The 18,883-nt window shown below is 45.1% G+C and overlaps 2 protein-coding genes and 1 non-coding gene across 3 annotated transcripts in view; all 3 read left to right on the forward strand.

The window, feature by feature from the left end:
- LOC144728316 (voltage-gated potassium channel subunit beta-2-like) overlaps window positions 1-3,344 on the forward strand; it is a 107,987-nt gene extending 104,643 nt beyond the window's left edge. The window contains exon 13 of the mRNA XM_078607668.1: window positions 633-3,344. Within this exon, the coding sequence (XP_078463794.1) occupies window positions 633-722 (90 nt within the window). The 3' untranslated portion in view covers window positions 723-3,344. The remainder of the gene's footprint in view (window positions 1-632) is intronic.
- Window positions 3,345-5,670: 2,326 nt separating this feature from the next.
- On the forward strand, window positions 5,671-18,118 carry LOC144728317 (uncharacterized). Its single transcript, XM_078607669.1, has 14 exons — window positions 5,671-5,863; window positions 7,505-7,603; window positions 8,133-8,225; window positions 8,629-8,743; window positions 8,914-9,081; window positions 9,805-10,101; window positions 10,622-10,720; window positions 11,014-11,140; window positions 11,900-12,051; window positions 12,916-13,057; window positions 13,577-13,704; window positions 14,646-14,775; window positions 15,390-15,691; window positions 16,007-18,118. The coding sequence occupies exons 1-14, from the start codon at window positions 5,846-5,848 to the stop codon at window positions 16,060-16,062; spliced, it is 1,926 nt and encodes a 641-aa protein (XP_078463795.1). The 5' UTR covers window positions 5,671-5,845; the 3' UTR covers window positions 16,063-18,118.
- LOC144728486 (small nucleolar RNA SNORD82) lies at window positions 7,865-7,930 on the forward strand. Its single transcript, XR_013587525.1, has one exon. It is a non-coding gene; the product is annotated as a small nucleolar RNA SNORD82 (small nucleolar RNA).
- Window positions 18,119-18,883: the final 765 nt, after the last annotated feature.

The following is an 18,883-nucleotide window of genomic DNA, read 5'->3' on the forward strand; positions in this document are numbered from 1 at the left end:
CCACATTATGCGGGTCATCTCGCCAAAGTGGTCTGGTGGTGAGATGTTAACTCCCTCGCCTGGTATGACGGAGGTCGTGGGTTCGATCAGGACCCTGACGCCTGTACATTTGGAGTTTGCAAGTTCACCCCGTGGTCGCGTAGATTTTTCTCCGGGTCCTCCGGGTTTTCCCTCCACATTTAGAAACATGCGTTTAGAGTATTTGGCTGCTATAAATTTCCACGTGATAAGCCACTTCGTTGAGCTATCATTTCTGACCAGGTTGCTTCTGAAAAAGAGCCGTATAGCTCAGTGGACCTTACCTGGTAAAATTTTAAGTAAAAATTAGTCAAGTTGAATATTTCACCAATCTGGTCAGTGCGAGATGGTGAAGGTGGGGACCATAGGTGTTGGAGCATAGAAATACAGTAAAACAATTGATTTTGTTTGTCTTGTGTTGCCCACTGCCTTTTGCTGCTCACCACATGCATCAACAATGCACGTAACTCGATGTATCATCAGTGGATGGGCATTGTTTGGCATTTAAAAATGGGCTGTGCCCAAGCTGCAATTGCCCCTTTCCTGAAAGAGACCCTCCGAGCTGCCGGCGCTGTGACGAAGGCGCCCCGTGTCGGTCTGTGGGTGTGCTGCAGGTGCTGCCCAAGTTGAACCCCCTCATTGTCGCCGAAATCGACAACATCCTGGGAAACAAGCCGGAAAGCAAGCGCGAGAGCCGCACATAAGTCCGTGAACAGGAGTGGCGTTCACCCCCCGCCCGCCCCCTGCTGTAATGAAGACTTGGGATCGACATGGACCCTTAGTTTCCTCGTGCGAAACAATGTCCCGTAACGGGGACGAAGCAGCTATGCAGGGAATGGACTGTTACACGTGTCTCCATTTTTTTTTACAAATAATTTTTTAATTTGTGATTTGGGTCATGTCGCTGGTATACCATAATGAACGACAATGAGGGAGGCCTTTACCCAGTAGTGGGAAGTTACACACCGACAACAATAGCGGCTGGTACAGCAACGCCTGCTTTTGTGAATCATATCACATTGCCCTTCTCTGTGAACACACACACAGTGCTGTATAGACATGTATGCAAGATATAGAAAGTTGTGCACCTATGCAGTTACTGCATATACAGTGTACTTTTTCATATACACGTAAAGCAGTAAAAATGTGCCACAATTGTTGTATATTTAAAAAATGCCACATTTTTCATATACAATAATATTGTGTGAACACATCTCCACGACGGACAGTCATAATGATAGTACTCACATATACACCAGGTTGACTATTATTTACTGATATCATGCCCTGGTCACAAAGTATGCATGCTACATGTCACAACGGCGTTCCCCCCCAAGAGGGGTTGTGTTAGGGGAAGGCTGTCAGCATGGATGAACTGTGTTGCCATTGTTACAGGTGTGCTGATCCTTACCTAGCTTTCTGGCAGCAAGACACCACACTCACTATGCAATGGAAGCTGTTATTCGGATGCAGGGGTTGGAGGATGCAGAGAACCAGAGAGCTCCAGGGCGATTTTCTATTGAACGATTTGTGAGCTTAGAGCGCGTCGTAACAGGCGCTAACGGTTTGATGAGGTGCCTAGGCAGGACTCTCTCCCTGTTGAACGAACACCAAGATATGTACACAGCGCAATATGAGAACATGTAATTTGTGATATATTTTCCCATTTATCATCATCATCATTCTTTGCTAAAGAGGCTTTGGGTAATCACTGTAAACCAAATTTGTAATACTATTTAAGTTAGTGTAACTTTACTAACTTCTCCTGAAGCATCTGCATGGGTTCAGATGTAATTGTCAAGTGATCAACCACGTGGCTTTTTCTGGGTACTCCCAGTTAATAAAAAAAAAACCCCCACTGAATTGGCCTGCCTGTAGTAACGGCTTAAAAATGGAGAAAGTTGAAACATCCCATTGCAGGACCCTCTTTAACAAGAGTCGAGGTAACTCATTGGATTATTTGGTTTCAAGGACATTATTTCCCCATCACTGCAAAGGCATTTCTATTCTTATGTATTCATGACATTACCATCAGTGATAAGGTTAATCCCTCTGAAAGCACATTCAATTCAGGAATTACAGCACCACGTGCTCTGTGCTTCCAACCGTGTTTATGCAAGCAGTGGCAATGAAGGCATTTGTTTTAACTGTTAAAGGTCGTTTGTTATTTTGCTCGGACACGGTTACTGGTTTCATGAGTAAGTTAGTGCACATATACTGTAAGCGTAACATACATAGCACTTGTGTGTGAGATTAAATGCAGTGGTAGCCTGCCTATCATATACATTATCCCACTTTAAAGAGTTGTATACAATTCTTAAGTTATATCGGAAGGGGCAAGGGCCAGAATGGGCTCAGTCTTCCAATAAGTAAACCCTTGCTCTATTGATGCTCTCTTTTTTTAAACAACTTTCCAGAATTATTGCATCTTTGAGAGATTGTCATGTAGTTGCGATTCGTAAATATTGTATGAGCTTCCAAGCAATTATGAGAGAGGCCATTTTATTGACACAGCGAAGTGAGGACTCGTCAATGCTGTTAAAATCCGCATTCCATGCAGAAATACACTTGCAGCCACACATAAATTCACAGCCTTTCAAGCACCACTGATATCCCGAATATTATACGGCGTATTAAACCTCCACGTTTTGATATAACCTGATGAGCACATTATTAAGATATTGTACAATAATACGATTAATTTGGGATGTTTACATGATAGAGTTGGCTGTGGGATTGTGGGCTAAAGAATTGTCGTGTAGATGTATGGCTATGAATAGGAATGAACCCTTACAATGTGCCTGTGGTTATCCGACCCATGCAAATGAATAAATATACGGCAATAAGGCCTTGTAGCATGTGCACAATACACCGTACACTTATATTGCATACCGTATATGGTTTCCATAATGCAGTGTATATAATAAATTCCTGCTGTGGCATGATACATGTTGGGTGAATGTTATTTAACAATTTAAATCTACTTATGCATTTTGAGTAAGCATGATCATTTATTATCGCATTACCTCTGTTATTTACCATGAAAGATGATACATTGCTCAGATTTTTCACAAAGAATGTGTAATATGCTAAAACACATTATCCAGACATTATTATGGATGCAATAAAGAAAACGACGTAATTATGTATATGCAATTACCCTTTGCTTTATAATAGCCGTGTAAACATGCAGAGTGATAGTAATAGCTAGGTATGTATTATGCTCTGTTTTGTATACAGGATGTATATAAAAGACTGTAAATGTGTTTGAATTACAGTATGCAGTATGTCAACAGTATATATTATTAAAGAAGGCCCATTGACCAAATTTGTTTTGCGTTTTACAATACAGTACTATAAATTGATTGTTGGGGCGAGATGTTAACTGCCTCGCCTGGTATACAGGAAGGGCATGGGTTTGATCCCGACCCTGACGCTTGCTGCATATTTGGAGTTTGCGGTGTCTCTTTCCCCACATTGAGAATCAACATCACCACGCGTTTAGAGTATTTGGCTGCTATACATTTCCACGTGATAAACCACTTTGTTCAGCTATTATTTGTGGCCAGGTCACTTCTGAAAAAAGCTATATAGCTCAGGGGGCCTTACATGGTAAAATTAAAAATAATATTTACGATATAATAACAAATGATAGTCCTGTGTCAATCAACTGCTGCATGAAGATATCTCTCCATGCCATGTCGGAGTTTGGCCATATTTAAGCAGGCTGGTTAGGGTGGCTTTGGGTAATCGGAGGTGTCTTTTAATCTCCTTCACAGCTGTTGCGCGCCGTACAATGTCCCTATCTATAGCTGGCCACCCCAGCAGCAGCTGTTTCGTATGAAGTAACACTCTGAAAACAAATACATTTGCAAGTAAAAGAGTTTTTTCCCCCTTTCTTTTACTCAGGTAAGATACTATATGGTAATTTAATTAAACAATGAACCCCATGGGGGATATATATATTTGCTTAACAACAAAACTATCGACAAGGTTTCCATTAAAAGGGGACTTTAAATTTGCTAAGCGACCAGACTTGTTTAATAGGTGCTCATTATCAGCCATGGCCAATCCACTGCTGGATGAAGGTGTTCCCCCATCGTCCCACGGCCTTACGATGCCCTAATCCACCCTGCTTCAACTAACACGAGCTCATTTAATCGCTCCATCTCCACTTAGGGGTTATTTGGTCTAATACTGGCAGTGAGACTAAGGCCCTAAAGTAGGTTGCCTCTGGTGTAGACCAATCCGTTTTAAAGACAATGCATCAAATATTACCAGCGCATGTTTTTGTTGGCATGTTCACCACAATATTGTTGTGGTCAATGCAGACATGATTCCTTGCACAAGGTTTCTGTTTTGTGTTGGAACATCTTGACACAACTGTTTTATTGCCAGAAATGTTAAAACATTCTTATATGCACTTACAATTCTTCGGACTTGGTTAAAAGACATTTCTTCATCTAGCAGTGCGTAGCTGATGATTGTCGATATTAATCAATGGCATCCTCAACACCCCGTATCTTCTACGCCGGGACGCTATAGGTGTTAGGATGAAAAATTAAGTCATATAAGTAGAAGGAAACATAACCGTAAGCGTTGTTGTGGAGACATTTAAATATAGTAAATAAGTAGTGTCTGCTTCATATGTTCATCTCTCCGCACATCGTAAAGCATAGATGTCAACCCATACATATCAAGCAAGCATCAGCATGCAATGCCAACATACAGCATAGCATAAGCAGTATAATTGACACCAATGATCAAAATTAATACATAAATCTTTTTTTTTTGCAACATCATTTTTTGTGTTTCTCCCTTGTGATGGAACTTTGTAGGATGAACGTTGAGATGTATAAGGGGCACGGGGTGACCAATAAGGTCTGCATTGGTCTGTAACAAGATAGATAATTAGATAGATAGATAATAAGATAGGGCACTGATAAGGTAAAGAGTGGGTTTGATCGCCAGTTCACCAGCACTGAATCAATTGAAACCCGACACAGCTGATGGATCTAAGACTAAGATCCCGCCGTATATATGCGCCTTAACAGTACTTTCGGGGCAAGTGCTGTTGCTGTTATTTCAGCAATAATCGGTGTATCGATATACTGAATATTACTCTTTGGATCATTCGGTAAAGTCACGTGGGTATAAAATAAAATAAATAAAAAATAAATGAAATCGCAATTTATTTTGTTTTATTTAAATTAAATCACAATTTATTTTGTTTTATTTAAATCACAATTTATTTTGTTTTACTTTCTGCAGGAATTGCTATACTTATTGGTTCTTTCGGTAAAGTCACATATGTATATTTCTACATAATACAGTATATTTACGTGATGTAACCCAAAAAACCCTGTATTATTCATAATGGGCTTTCCCGCGTAAAACAGCTAAGCTAATATATGGCGACGTCATTACGCACGCGTGACGTAACCACGTCGTAACTTTTCCACCGATTTCCATTGCCGCAAAACTACGTGACGTCATCACGCAGCACGCTTTCCCCTGCGAACGCATCCGTTTGGCGCGCGCGTAAAAAAAAAAATCCGTACGTAATCGCCTGCCTACGTCATTACGCACGCCCGGTGACGTCACCTCTTTCTCAGGCAACGCGCTTGTGATTGGTTGAATTCTGCCCGTGACGTAATCACGCATCGTCGTCTGCTGCACCCGCCCCTTTATAAGGCCGTCACGTGGACTGACGCTCTCCTTTCCCCCCGCACTCGAAGCAGTAGGCGCGTTTAGTCAACGCTCCCCTCCACACAAGAGACCCAGAGAATAACTCTCCCGTCGTCTTCTTCAACACAATACTTCCAACATGGTGAAGGCAGCCAAGGTGAGATGTCCGCTGTGCAGCTGTGCTGCTGCTGTAGAAGAAGAGCGGAGAGACGCGGGGCTACCGCGAGGGGAGGGGGGGCGGACGGACGCCATTGCCGCCATTTCTGTTTTCGCGCAAACGAAAGGAGCCTTCGTTCGACTCTCAAGACTGTCGCGTTTGCCGGGATGAATGTTAATTGTTCGACGTTGTGTTTTGTTACGTTTTCGTTGTATTCGCGTGCTCGGTCGTGGCGGCGGCGTTGGGAAGTTTGATGCGTGGCGGCAAGGGTGGAGTGGCTGGGAGGGGGGTAGGCCTAGGCCTGCATCGCGCAAGCGAAGTGAAATCGCGACGCTCGCTCCGTGTTGATTGAACGCGGCCTCGCAGCGAGTTCTTGTTCACGCGCAGTTGCAGAGTGCTAGACGTGGCTTGAGCCGTCGGCTGTGCTGTTCGCGACGTTTAAGCGCTAACCCCCCCCGTCCCCCCACGTGGGTGAGGCCTCAACGCGGGTTCGGATCCTGGGACACGTGGCGGTGTAATGGCACACGAACGCTACATTGACGGGGCTGATGATTTGCTCGATTTGTACGGTTATCGGCCTTGGTTTTTGGCTTTACGGCGCTAGTTTAGACATAACGGGGTTGAAATATGAGCGGCGTGGCGGACACGTGGCGAGCACGGCCCCCCTGGAAGAACACGTGCAGAGCAAATGGCGGCTTACGGGAGAAGACCCCCACCACGTTATCGGTTGCGAACTTAGACTTTTTAGCGCTTAAATCTTAAGTAACTGACATTTTTAATGAACTTGCTTGATAAATATTGTTAGTGCTTGTCTTTGGAGATACTTTGTACTGTTCGTGCAGTTTTAACGCAAGTTGGACTTTTTTGGCCACGTGCTTGTACAGTGCATTGGCGAAACATGTGCTCGCTAAGTGTACTGTACCTCTATGTATTCATTCATGAAAGCCGATAACCTTTCAAGTATAGTTTTAACAGTATAAGTATTTACTAATTTTAAACTAAAAAGCAAGACTAATATTAGATTTTTTTTTTGTAAAAAAAGTTTAGTTTTTACGAAAAACTGTTTAGCCTTTAATTTTTTTAGTTTATGTACGGGCAAACTATTTTGGCCTGGTTAAGTTGCCTGAAGTTAAATTTATGTTGCTAGATGCTTAACTTTTATTTTTTTTACTTGACATTCACAAAAATACGTTATTTGCACTTGCCTGTTTATTTTAAGAGTAAATTGTTTGGAATACAGTAACAATTCTTTAACGCGGTTGTAACAGTGACTAATCGCCGAAATACTATACTGCTTTAAATTTTTCGATTTCAAACTTTCGTAACTGTAGGCATTCATCTTGTTTCTTTCGGTAAAGTCACGTAGAAGGGAAATAAAAGAATAATACATAAAAAAACATTGTATTTTGTTATGTATTACTTATTATCTTATTATTTCCCTTCTACGTGACTTTACCGAAAGAACCGAGAAGATGCTTTAAATTTGTTTGAGGCGCATGGGAGGGACACGTGGGACTTGCATTTAGACACCTACGTTGGCTTCTTTCCCAGCGTACGTCCCCCATAGTGTCCCCAATAACTGGGGGTTCCATCCCTGTAGAATGAGTGACTTAACCGCCGTTACGCGCGTGTGCCTTGCAGGCAACTGCTGTGAAGAATGGCAAACCTCAGAAGAAGGCGCCACCTCCGCCCAAACAGGTGGATGAGTCGAGCGAGGAGGAGGATGACTCCGAGCCAGAGGTAAGAGCCCACGTGGAAGCAGCCCTATGCCACAGCTTGAGTTGTCTGTGTTAAATTGCATTTAAAGTTTTTTTAAGTTAACCGAATGAATGTAAGCCTTGGTGCATTGTTGGTGAAATGGATTGTAAGTGTTCTTTTGAGATGTAATATTTTCCGCATTTGTATTTCCTACCTAGCATTTTTGGTGTTAAATCACATGGGCAATTCATATTGGCTGCTTGTGCAGTATACACAGGGTGGTATATTGCAAATCGAATTGGAGGCACGTGTGATGAGTAGTTCAAGGGACTTAATTCTGACTATTGATGATGGAACTTACTGATGTGCCTGCTTACCATTCACAAATGTGAAAGTGCTGCCCACGTGACCGTGCCACCAAGCTGGCCTGTCTATACATTAACATGTAACCTTGTAGCGGTTGAGTTGATCAATTAGTCGATTCTTACACTGACGGTGCTAGGTTTGATATATGCAGACATTTTAGCACGACCAATGCGACCTTGACAAACAAAATCACTGCGCTGTGCAGGTCCCTGTGAAGAAGGCAACACCTCTGCCGAAAAAGGCTGCAGCCAAGGTGACGGTGAAGCAGGCGTCTGAGGACGACAGCGAGGAGGAGGTGGTACGTATCACTTTGTGGCTATTGCACAATTAATTATGTTAATCCCAATCTATTTGGTGTTTTGAGCACTGCTGGCTCAAGTTATTTTTCGTTTCCCATAGCTGAGGCCTGTTTGGTAGCAATCGTTCAAATTCCTGGTGTCAGTGGTAAATGATGTATGAACTGCTCCTGTGAACCCCCATATCTAGAACCTGTTTACTAGCATGGTTTACAATGATCAAACAATCTCCGTGAAGGGCATTGTGTGGGGAGGGTTTCATTTGTGCATTAACAAAAGGGAATTGCATAAAGAATGGTGATGTAATTACAGTGGGCAATTTGACGTGCACTTGAAATGATGAATAGAACTGATAACAAGGAGGCAGAACCATTAGATGTGTGTTTTTATGACTTGCTCTTTCAGGTGGTTCCTGCCAAGAAGGGCAAGCCTGCTGCCAACAGCAAGGCCGTGGCAAACAACAAGCCGGCTGCCAAGAAGGCTGCACCCAAGAAGGCCGAGAGCTCCGAAGAGGAGTCTGGTAAGTGTGCAAGAGTTAATGCTCCCCCGCTATGAGTGCATCAGCATATCTGACATCACACCTTCCTTAGGAATTTACTTAAAGTACTCGCATCATTGGTGCCTTTTTTCCACGGTAGTGGCCATTTACTGTTGACTGGTCTGCCATTGACAACCTATATGCACCCGCAGATGAGGAGGAGGAGGATGATGATGAGGAATCTGAGGAGGAGGCACCACCGCCACCAAAGAAGACGCCTGCTAAAACAGCAGCCAAGGCCACTCCCGCAAAGGCCACTCCTGCCAAAGCAACACCTGCCAAGAAAGCACCAGCTGATGACGAAGATGAGGACTCTGAAGGTAGTTATGCGCATGCAATCAGTCCATTTGCAAGTCTATGCATCTCTGCTCAGCCTTGCACCAACTACACCATTTTGTGCGTTCCAAGCCTTCAGATGTATATGCATGCACGCACATGCCTTGTAAAGATGGTTTCGACTTAATGCACGCAAAGGGAGGGCATGACAATCTCTGGTTGGCCATTCTTAATTTGTGTGACTGCAGTAGAATAACTGCTGAATACTTTGCTTAACACTGCAATTCCTCATCGGTGCAGAGGGGGATAGGAAGATATGGGACTTGCAGTTGAAGACATTTTGCAATGGCGCCTAAATTTTGGCTTGTGCTGTTACCTTTGTCCACTAGATGGCGTGCAAGGTTAATGTAAGCATTGAACTTCTATCTGAAATGGTGGACCGTGGCATGCATCTTTTGGCATCTTTATTCTCACCCTTGATGTTCATGCATTACGTTGGCTTTACTGTTGGCCTGTATTGTGGTGTTTTAATGAAAGTAAGAGGTGGTATTTTGTTGAATTTACATTCCAAAAAATACACTTCCCCGAAATAGAGCCAAGTTCTTGTAAGGAGTGAGTTGATGGTTCTGGTCACAAATAACTGCGTTAGAAAGTATTCTAAAATATGAATAGTGCAAGTAATTAATTTATAAACTCTTTACTCGTGTAGCTGTGCCAAGAGTTACTTCGGGGTCCTGATGGGTATGACCTTTGTGCCTCTTGCACAGATGATGAAGAAGATGAGAAGCCAGTGGCCAAGAAAGCAGTAGCTGCTGCCAAGGCCACTCCTGGCAAGGCCACTCCCGGCAAGGCCACCCCAGCTAAGGCCACCCCAGCAAAGGGCAAGCCGGTAGAATCCGATGACGACGAGGAGGATGAAGATGATTCGGAGGAGGAGTCCGAGGAGGAGATGGACGTGACCCCTGCGCCTAAAGCCAAGGGTGCTAAGGCAAAGGAAGAGTCTGAGGAAGAGGAGGATGATGATGAGGATGACGACGATGAAGAGGATGACGAAGATGCCGATGGTGAGTTAAATACTGCAGTGGTACAAAAATAGCTAAATCATTGAAGCTTTAATATTTAACAATTTTTTTGGGTAACTTGTGTATCAACCATGTGGTAGCTGCATGCCATGCTGGGGATTGGACGAACTTTTACTGAGCCCCACAGTTCCCGATTACGCAGATCAGAATAGGCTTTGCGCTTTATTCGGTTATTCCCTTCTCCTTTTTGAGCACCGGGCTGTAACTGGGCACGTGGAGACCCCACTTGCCCGGTGATGGCAGCTCTGGTTTCGCAGGAGAAGGAGACGAACGCTCAGCACAAAATCACCACGGCAGCGTCAGTCGGACCTCTTTCTTAATGTCCTGTGGCTGCCTGCCGCCATGGTGCTGTGCCACATTTAGCAACGGATGCCGCATTGAATTTATAGCACAGATGTTATCGTCGTTCCATTACGCATTACTTGGGCACATTGCCAAATGAGTTGTGGAAGTCAAATTGTGTTGTGTAAAGTGCACTTCTGCTGTTGCTCTGTCTGTACAGAACCTCCACCCAAGGCCAAGGCAGAGAAGCGAAAGAAGGAGGAGGACAAGACCGCCTCTGCATCCAAAAAACAGAAAGTTGATACTGGCGATAAGAAAGGTATTATACTGTGGTGTTCTTGACTTTCTCTTAGCAACTGTGCGAATGAGACTTCTAAATATTGGAATGTGACTTATTACTGCACAGATTCCACACATTTTGTACCATGACATGGAGTGGCACAGAATGGGGGAGGCTAGTTGGTCCAATGTACCTAGTTGTAATTGATATCAAAATGATTGCAAATTGCGTTCAGCCATTAGTGCTTAACTGGTTATTGAGCTGGTCATTTTTTATTGACAATTTGTCTTGATCATTTTCTTGGAAGTTAACCACATGTGTTTTGTTTACAGAACGTGACGCCAAGACTATATTTGTGAAGAACATCGCATGGACTTCGACGGTGGAAAGTCTGACGGAGGCTTTTGAGGGAGCTGTTGAAGTGCGGATTCCACTGGGCCCCAACGGGAAGAGCCGTGGGTAAGGAACGGGCATAATGTACCTTTTAATTCAAGTCCACTTTAGGCAGTGCTCTGTAACACGCATTGGTGTAATCCAAGGTTTTGTAGGCATGGCCCATTGGCTCGCTGAGCCAGCTGCCTGCCAAAATAAGTTATGGACAATTGAGCAGCTACAGTTATGCAGGATGTGAAACAATCCTGTCATGGGGCCTGCACAGACCCACAGTCCAGTGACCGTTGATACAAACTATTGTTCCCAAGCCAGCCGCCCGCCACAGTCCCGGTCAGTCCCATTGACCGGAGATTGTCCAGTGGTGGCTAAGAGCAGCGACCAGGGCAGGAAACAGGGAGCCCCCTTTCACCCATGGGATGCCCTGTGCCGAAACCCCGGCTACAAGAGTGCAACTTGGCAGAACATTTATTGAGTTGAACTTTGAGAAGTATCAGAGCGCATTATTGATGTAAATCTCCATGCTGGGAAATGGAGCGTCGTAAAGCCATATGGTCAATTCAGCTGGGTTGCACCCAATATTGTCACTTATTGGAAGCTAAGCAGGGTGGAGCCTGGGAAGTTGGATGGGTGACCACATGCCTAAAACATGAGGTAGTGTAGGCTCCTATGTATGGGGCTATGTTGGTAGGAGAGGCAAATGCAGCAAAATGTGTCTTCAGCCCCCACTAACCAGTGTGGTAATGTATGGTCATCCAGCAGTGGATGTACAAAAATAGCTTGTACTTTGGAGAGTAGATCGAGCATGTTTGTGGCTGCCCGTCGCAGGATCGCGTACGTGGAGTTCCCCTCGGAGGAGGATGCCGAGGCGGCCATGAAGGAGTACCAGGGTGCCGACGTGGACGGGCGCGCGGTCCTCCTCGACTATGTCGGGGATAAGAGCAACAAGGGTGCGGGGCAGCAGCAGGCCAGCTTCGGAGGTAACGCAATGCGCCAACCCCCCCCTTCTAGCGTGGAGCCACGCGCACACTTGTCACGTAGTCCAGTGCGCTGTAACGTAGCCGTTTCAAGAGTTTATGCAAATGTCACGGCTGTCCCAGCTGTGGGGTACCCCGTTATTGGAGAGTGGAAGGAAGATACACAACTATTAAAATCCCATACTTGGCAGTTGTACCTGGACTGTTGCATCCAACACGAGTTTGATGTATTCACAGTTGATTCCGGAGCACTTTGCAGGGACAATGTCGCAGTACATTAAACATTGCATATGTCAGACACTGTTAAACGGAATCGGTCGGTGCTGTGCCATAGGGCCTGTACAAACCTCTAGTACAACGTTGTAACTACTTGATGAAAATGACAATTGTTGAGATAGCCACCCGCCACAGTCACAGTCTCACACCCTTGACTGTAGATTGTCCAGTGGTGGCTAAGATCAATGTCCGGGGCAGGAAACAGGGAGCCCCTTTACCCATGGGAGGCCCTGTGCCGAAACCCCGTCTACACAACGTGTACGTCTATCATAGCAACGTCTTTTTACTGTGGCAAAGGTTGCCCAGTGGCTTCCATGCTTGGACGCAATTTGCCTCCAAGCGCAGGTTCATGAATTTGAGGTTGTATCTCAGCTCGCCATTTTAGTGCTCAACTCATTACAGATCAAAATTAACTTCCTGAACGCATTATCCAAGTTGATTGTATTACTTTAAATCAACACTACCAGTTTCCCAGTATAGGGATGGTGTTGTGTAAAAGACCCACATTTTGCTGCATCAGACACTCGCGTTTATGTAAGCCTTATTTGGTCATAGCGATAACTATGGTGTTGTGTCTATCCTCTCTCTCAGCAAAGCCACAGGGCACCGAGAGCAACACGCTCATGGTGCGGAACCTGTCCTTCCAAGCGGACGAGGACTCTCTGCGATCGGTGTTTGAGAACGCCGAGGCGGTGCGTGTGCTAATGGACCGCGAAACTGGCAAACCCCGTGGGTGAGTCTCCCTTCACAGACACCTGTCGTGACATCCATCCCCCTCCTGATCAACATCATTGTAATATCCCATATTTAGTGCACTGCTGCTGGCATTGTGTACTAGTAATGCGGTGCACATTGCACGTGGTTGAAGGTGTGTAATGCAGATTATGCCGTTGTGCTTGAGCTGATTCCGTTGTGTGTAAATGAGTGCATCGCAGGGCATCAAGTCTGCCGAAGGCTGGAAATTGTGAATGTTTGAGCTGAATCTTATGAAAGAGAATTAGTCGTACTGATCCAGTAATTTATTGTTTTTAAATGTCATTCTCATGTCCAGTTGGTGAAATCGTCTCCTTCCAAGATGCAAGCAAATATCTTGAAATATTCCACTTGTTTCCCAGTTGGTAGGCTACTGATGCGTAATGTCTTCCCTTAGAACGCGATTGTGTTATGAGGTATTCAGTAGGCTGCAACAGGCGTGATGTGGCGTTCTTCCCGCTTGACCGGGGTCCTTGCATGTGTCCCCGTGATGTGGCAGGATGGCATTTGTGGACTTTGCGAGCATTGACGATGCCAAGGCGGCGATGAAGGCGCACAGCGGTGCTGAGGTGGAGGGCCGTGCCATCCGCCTGGAGTTCAGCACACCGCGTGGCGCCCCCGCCCCCAGTGAGAACCCGCACAGCGTTGTAGTCCTATCCTAACTCGCTCACCGGCTATTGCGCTGTCACTCTTCTTCAGACCACAAGCTGTCAATCGGACCACAGGACACTGCTTTCTCAATGCAGGAGATAATTTGTAAAATGTTAATGGAAATGTATATTTCAATGCAGAGGGCAGGTTTGTTAATAGAATGGTGTATGGCAGTTTACTTGATTCATTTTCTTCTGGGCCATAAAATTGGCATGTGGTCTATAATACATTATGACGGCTGGTTTCTCCTATTGGCTTCGTGTCAGGGGAAATGGACAAACATCTCATTGCAAAAGACCCTTTTTTAAAATCCTGAGGCTTGGGCTTTCTATATTGATGAACATGCTTGTTTAGGCCTGTCAGCACTGGTGAGATTTTGGGCGTTTTAATGCCTGTGTAGCTAAAACTAGCTGTGTACTCCGAGCCAGCCGCCCGCCATGATCCCGGTCAGTCCCATTGACCGGAGATTGTCCAGTGGTGGCTAAGAGCAGTGACCAGGGCAGGAAACAGGGAGCCCCTTTACCCATGGGAGGCCCTGTGCCGAAACCCTGGCTACAAGAGTGTAACTTGGCAGAAAATGTATTGAGTTGAACTTTGAGAAGTATCGGAGGTCATTATTGATGTAAATCTCCATGCTGGGAAATGGAGCGTCGTAAAGTATCAATGGCTTGCTTGGTAGTGGGTTAACTAAACGGCTGGCAGATGTACAGTTACCTCTGCTCCGCACTGCCAACTTGATGTAGTTTGCTGCTTTTATCATTTTGAGCGTCGCTCCACCTTGATGTTGCTGGAGGAGCAGTTTTTCCAGCTGCTTAGTAATGCAAATTATGAGCAGCCTCCACAAAGGCTGATCAACACACACGCGTCTGTACACAGGCATGTTGGTAATGGTTGACACTGTGCTGGGTGGGATGCAGGTGAAGCGACCAACACGCTGTTCGTGCGAGGCTTGGGCGAGGACACCTCTGAGGACACGCTCATGGACTCGTTTGAGGGAGCCACGGCCGCACGTATCGTCACCGACAGGGACTCGGGCCAGTCCAAGGGGTACGTGTTCACTGCTGTTTGCTCTTTTTATCCTCTTTCCCCACTGGTGGTGTGTGGGGCCTTGATTCCCTGTGTAATCGGGACCTTTATTGTCACTACATGCCACCCTTCTAGTTAGTAAAATCAGAATAAGCTTTGTGCTTTATTCAGTCATTACCTGTGTGCTTCCCTTCTCCTTTTTGAGCACCGGGCTGTAACTGGGCACGTGGAGACCCCGCTTGCCTGGTGATGGCAGCTCTGGTTTCGCAGGAGAAGGAGACGAACGCTCAGCACAAAATCACCACGGCAGCGTCAGTCGGACCTCTTTCTTAATGTCCTGTGGCTGTCTGCCGCCATGGTGCTGTGCCACAGACCCATTAGCCGTGTTTTACTTTTGCGTTCTTGGGTATGCATTAATATACCATATCGTTGCATAACTGCACATATCATTGATCTGATATCTGACATGCATAACATTTTGTTTTGGAAAGGTTCCTCATAGAGCAAACCTAGAATGCATCATTCTTTAGGAGGATGTTTATAATCCAAGTGTCTGCTCACGGATATCTTGCTTTTGGTTTGTTTTGAGGGCCTTTTCATCCGAGTTGACCAGTGTGTGTTTGTCGCTGCTCTAGGTACGCCTATGTGGACTTCAGCTCTTCGGACGAGGCCAAGTCTGCGCTGAACGCCATGAAGGGTGTGGAAATTGACGGCAGCCAGATCTACGTGGACTTCGCCCGTCCCAAGGGCTCGACGCCCAGCCGTGGTGGTGGAGGCCGTGGTGGTGGCTTTGGCGGCAGGGGTGGTGGAGGCTTTGGTGGTCGCGGTGGAGGCTTTGGCGGTCGTGGTGGTGGTGGATTTGGTGGGGGCCGTGGTGGTGGCTTCAGGGGGGGCCGTGGAGGCGGTGGCTTCAGAGGTGGTCGTGGTGGTAGCAGTGGTAAGTCTGGTGTATATCATGGTCTTGGTCTATAGTCGATTGAAATGTAGTTGAACCAATCCATTTTTAGATGTGCGTTTCTAATTTACTGTAATACGTCCAGCCAGCTGGCACTTTAGTAGTGGTTTTAACGTAGTTGTATTGAGTTAAAATCCTAGTGCAGGGTTTGACTGCTCTTGATCCTGGAGTTCGTTGGGGTGTTTTTTGGGATGTCACCGAGGGCTGCAAACAGGGAGATGTCAAATATTTAATAATTTTAAGTTTATTGGGTTCTGCAGTTGAACTAAACCTATTATCCCTGACATTGTTTTTCAGGAAGGAAGGATGGCATCCAGGAGTTCAAGGGCAAGAAGATGACTTTTGACAACTGAAATTAATGTATGTTTTTCTCCATATTTCGCTAAAAGTTATAAAATGGACATTTTGCGCGCTCACACTCGCGCTCAGGACTGAGAGGGGTGGATGGGGGACTCGGGTCTGGCAGTGCCACGATGCTGGGGCCTGGCATGGAGTCATACGCACCATTCTACCAACGCAAAACCATCCACCCCACAATCCCACTCAATGCGCCCCCCCCCACACCACCAAGAGTACACCGCAGCCCTTGTCACCATCTGGCTGCTAGAAAAGTCCCAAAGGGGGGAGGGAACCTCTTTCCATATTTAAGCTTAGGGCCTCAATTGATTTGTGCCTTTTAGAATATATTGGGAAAAAATGGTTATCCTGACTGGTTTTTAGCTATACTGCATGGGCCCATTTATGGCTCATAATTCTACTGTAAAATAAACATTTCAAGATTTTTCATTGTCTGAAATTGCATATCATAATGGACGTTTCACGCTTTATGTAAAAAAAATGCCCCAAATAACCGTTCATTGTGATACATCGGGTTGATAATTTTTAGTCCTGATACATTGGCATCTTAACCCAACAGCAGCATCTGGCCATAACACGTTCCAAAGGGTGGATGTTTTTGTCACTGATGAATGGCGTTATAAATTTTTTTGCCCCGCTCTCCTTATGGACCCCTTTAAAAAAATTATTAGACGTTGCTGACGTGGAATTTGATTCGTTAGACACCATGAGGCGGTCCTGCCTGGCTCGGTGGAGACACGTGCTTGTGCGCAGGAGACGGAGTCTCGCAGCCGTGATTAGAACATTTTTATCCTGAAGCCTGCTCCTGTAGTCCCTTTGCATATAAAGTACTTGTGTGTGCGTGCTTTTTGTTAAGTGGTTATTTTTTTTACTTGTAAATATGAGTTTCTGTAGTTGCTCATTGTTATTAATTTGTTGACAACGTAACGAAAATGCCGCCTGTATTTTGGTAATATCCAAAATGTGCAGTTGCAGGTTTCTGAAATAAACTCAATAATAACTCCGCTCCCTCCCCCTTATCCTTTATTATATGTCGTAGATGTGGGCTGTGAATTGTGCTGGTTTCTAAGGTTGAATTAAGTTGCTGGACAGTCCTAACTGCCATATGCGTTTGGTTGTTGGCCATAACCATAATTGGTTGCTTGTCAATGTTAAATACTGGTTCCTACAAAATTACAATGGATATAAATAATTTCGGAAGGAAAGTATTACAGGCGTGTAATACTGATTGGTTAATTGTCCAGCGTTTGTACCATCCGAGATCAACCATCCTATTAAATGATGCGTTAAACTAGAATTGTTATTCTGAAATAATTTCAGACGTCGCTTCGTTTGGCTTCTGTAACGATGAGTCATGAATTAAGAACACAATTTAATGTTCTGTTCGGATGCCATTTGGAATATAGTTTGAGCGATCTGCTCACACGAAAACGATCATGCAATAATAGAAAGCTTTGCGATATCCATAGATTGTAAAGAACTAAATTGCATGCACGTTTAAATTCGGGAAATCAAGCCACTAGAGGTCACCGCGAGGTTTGGTAGCTGTGCCACATGCAAACGTGTGGTCTTGCCCTAAAAATGCCGCTGGTAACAGATCAAGGTTATGCGTCTGTTGATGCTTGTTTAATAATTACCCTGCACATCTAGATACCCGTGAATGTCACCAGTTTATTGTGATTTAAATGTGTATGCCACTTGGGAGCTAAAGCTGCATTTCAAGGTTCACAAACAATTTCATTTTTTCCTCGCCCTTGGTCGCAGTCCGCTACAAGGGCCAAACGAAGAGAACCCGGTTTTGTTAGAAAATACAGAAAATACCCAAAAGAGTGAATTGTATTTTGTTTGAATGCGTTGATATACTTGAGAAAGTAGTGGCTGAAGCAGTCAAATCAAGTGCTATGTTTGCAGATTACTGCTACTTTTTTTCCTTTCTAAAAGTTAGCTATTTTGTTTTGCATGTGTACCATTTTTTAAAAGGTGAAACATGTAAAGTAGAACACAATTGCTTGTGATTCGTCATTATTTTACATATTAAAGTATAGTCCCCTATTTGACACGTGCACATTGTAATTTGTACCTTGTTTTAACGAGTGTTTGATCATTTGAACACCAACTCATTCAAAATATACACTACCGGATCTGCACCATTCATTGGTTCAATTGTAAATGCCCTTACGGCAGCATTCATCTGCACAGCATGAGGGGGGAACCATTGACCACTGGCTGCAGAGTAGTCTGCAACACGGTTGGCTGTGTACGGTACGAAAGAAGTTCACCATGCATTCTGCCGTTGACGCATCCCAAGAGATTTCCATCTCACGATTGTGGTCCAGTTTTCAGCCCCATATAGTATTCAACTTAAAGACTCCAGCCTGTGCCAGGCTCCATTATTGGAGCCGTGTCCACTGTGCCCTGGGGCTACGGTCTGTAATGTGCCTCTGGGGAACCCGAGGTTGTCCAGTGCTCTGCTCCGGGACTAGGCTATGTACTATGCTTTGTTCCACTGGTATTACAGTCTGCAATGCACCACTGGGACTGGAGTATGCAGTGCACCACTTGTGCTGAAAACTAAAACGCTTAAACTAGGTCCAGAAGTCTGCAATGTTCCACTATGTAAGAGCACTGTGCAATGCCCCACTGTAACAGCAGTCTGTGCAATGCCCCACTATGTAAGAGCAGTCTGCAATGCCCCACTATGTAAGGGCAGTCTGCAATGCCCCACTATGTAACAACAGTCTGTGCAATGCCCCACTATGTAACAGCAGTCTGCAATGCCCCACTGTGTAGCAGCAGTCTGTGCAATGCCCCACTGTG

This window comes from Lampetra planeri, chromosome 28, assembly GCF_965212315.1.
Source record: "Lampetra planeri chromosome 28, kcLamPlan1.2.h2, whole genome shotgun sequence".
In the NCBI taxonomy this organism is placed as follows: domain Eukaryota; kingdom Metazoa; phylum Chordata; class Hyperoartia; order Petromyzontiformes; family Petromyzontidae; genus Lampetra; species Lampetra planeri.

What these genes read in the sequence shown, in the direction of transcription:
- LOC144728317 (XM_078607669.1), top strand. An exon ending in TGATACTGGCGATAAGAAAG is followed by an intron (nt 10,721 to 11,013) that starts GTATTATACTGT and finishes TTTTGTTTACAG; the next exon opens with AACGTGACGCCAAGACTATA. An exon ending in GCAGCAGGCCAGCTTCGGAG is followed by an intron (nt 12,052 to 12,915) that starts GTAACGCAATGC and finishes CCTCTCTCTCAG; the next exon opens with CAAAGCCACAGGGCACCGAG.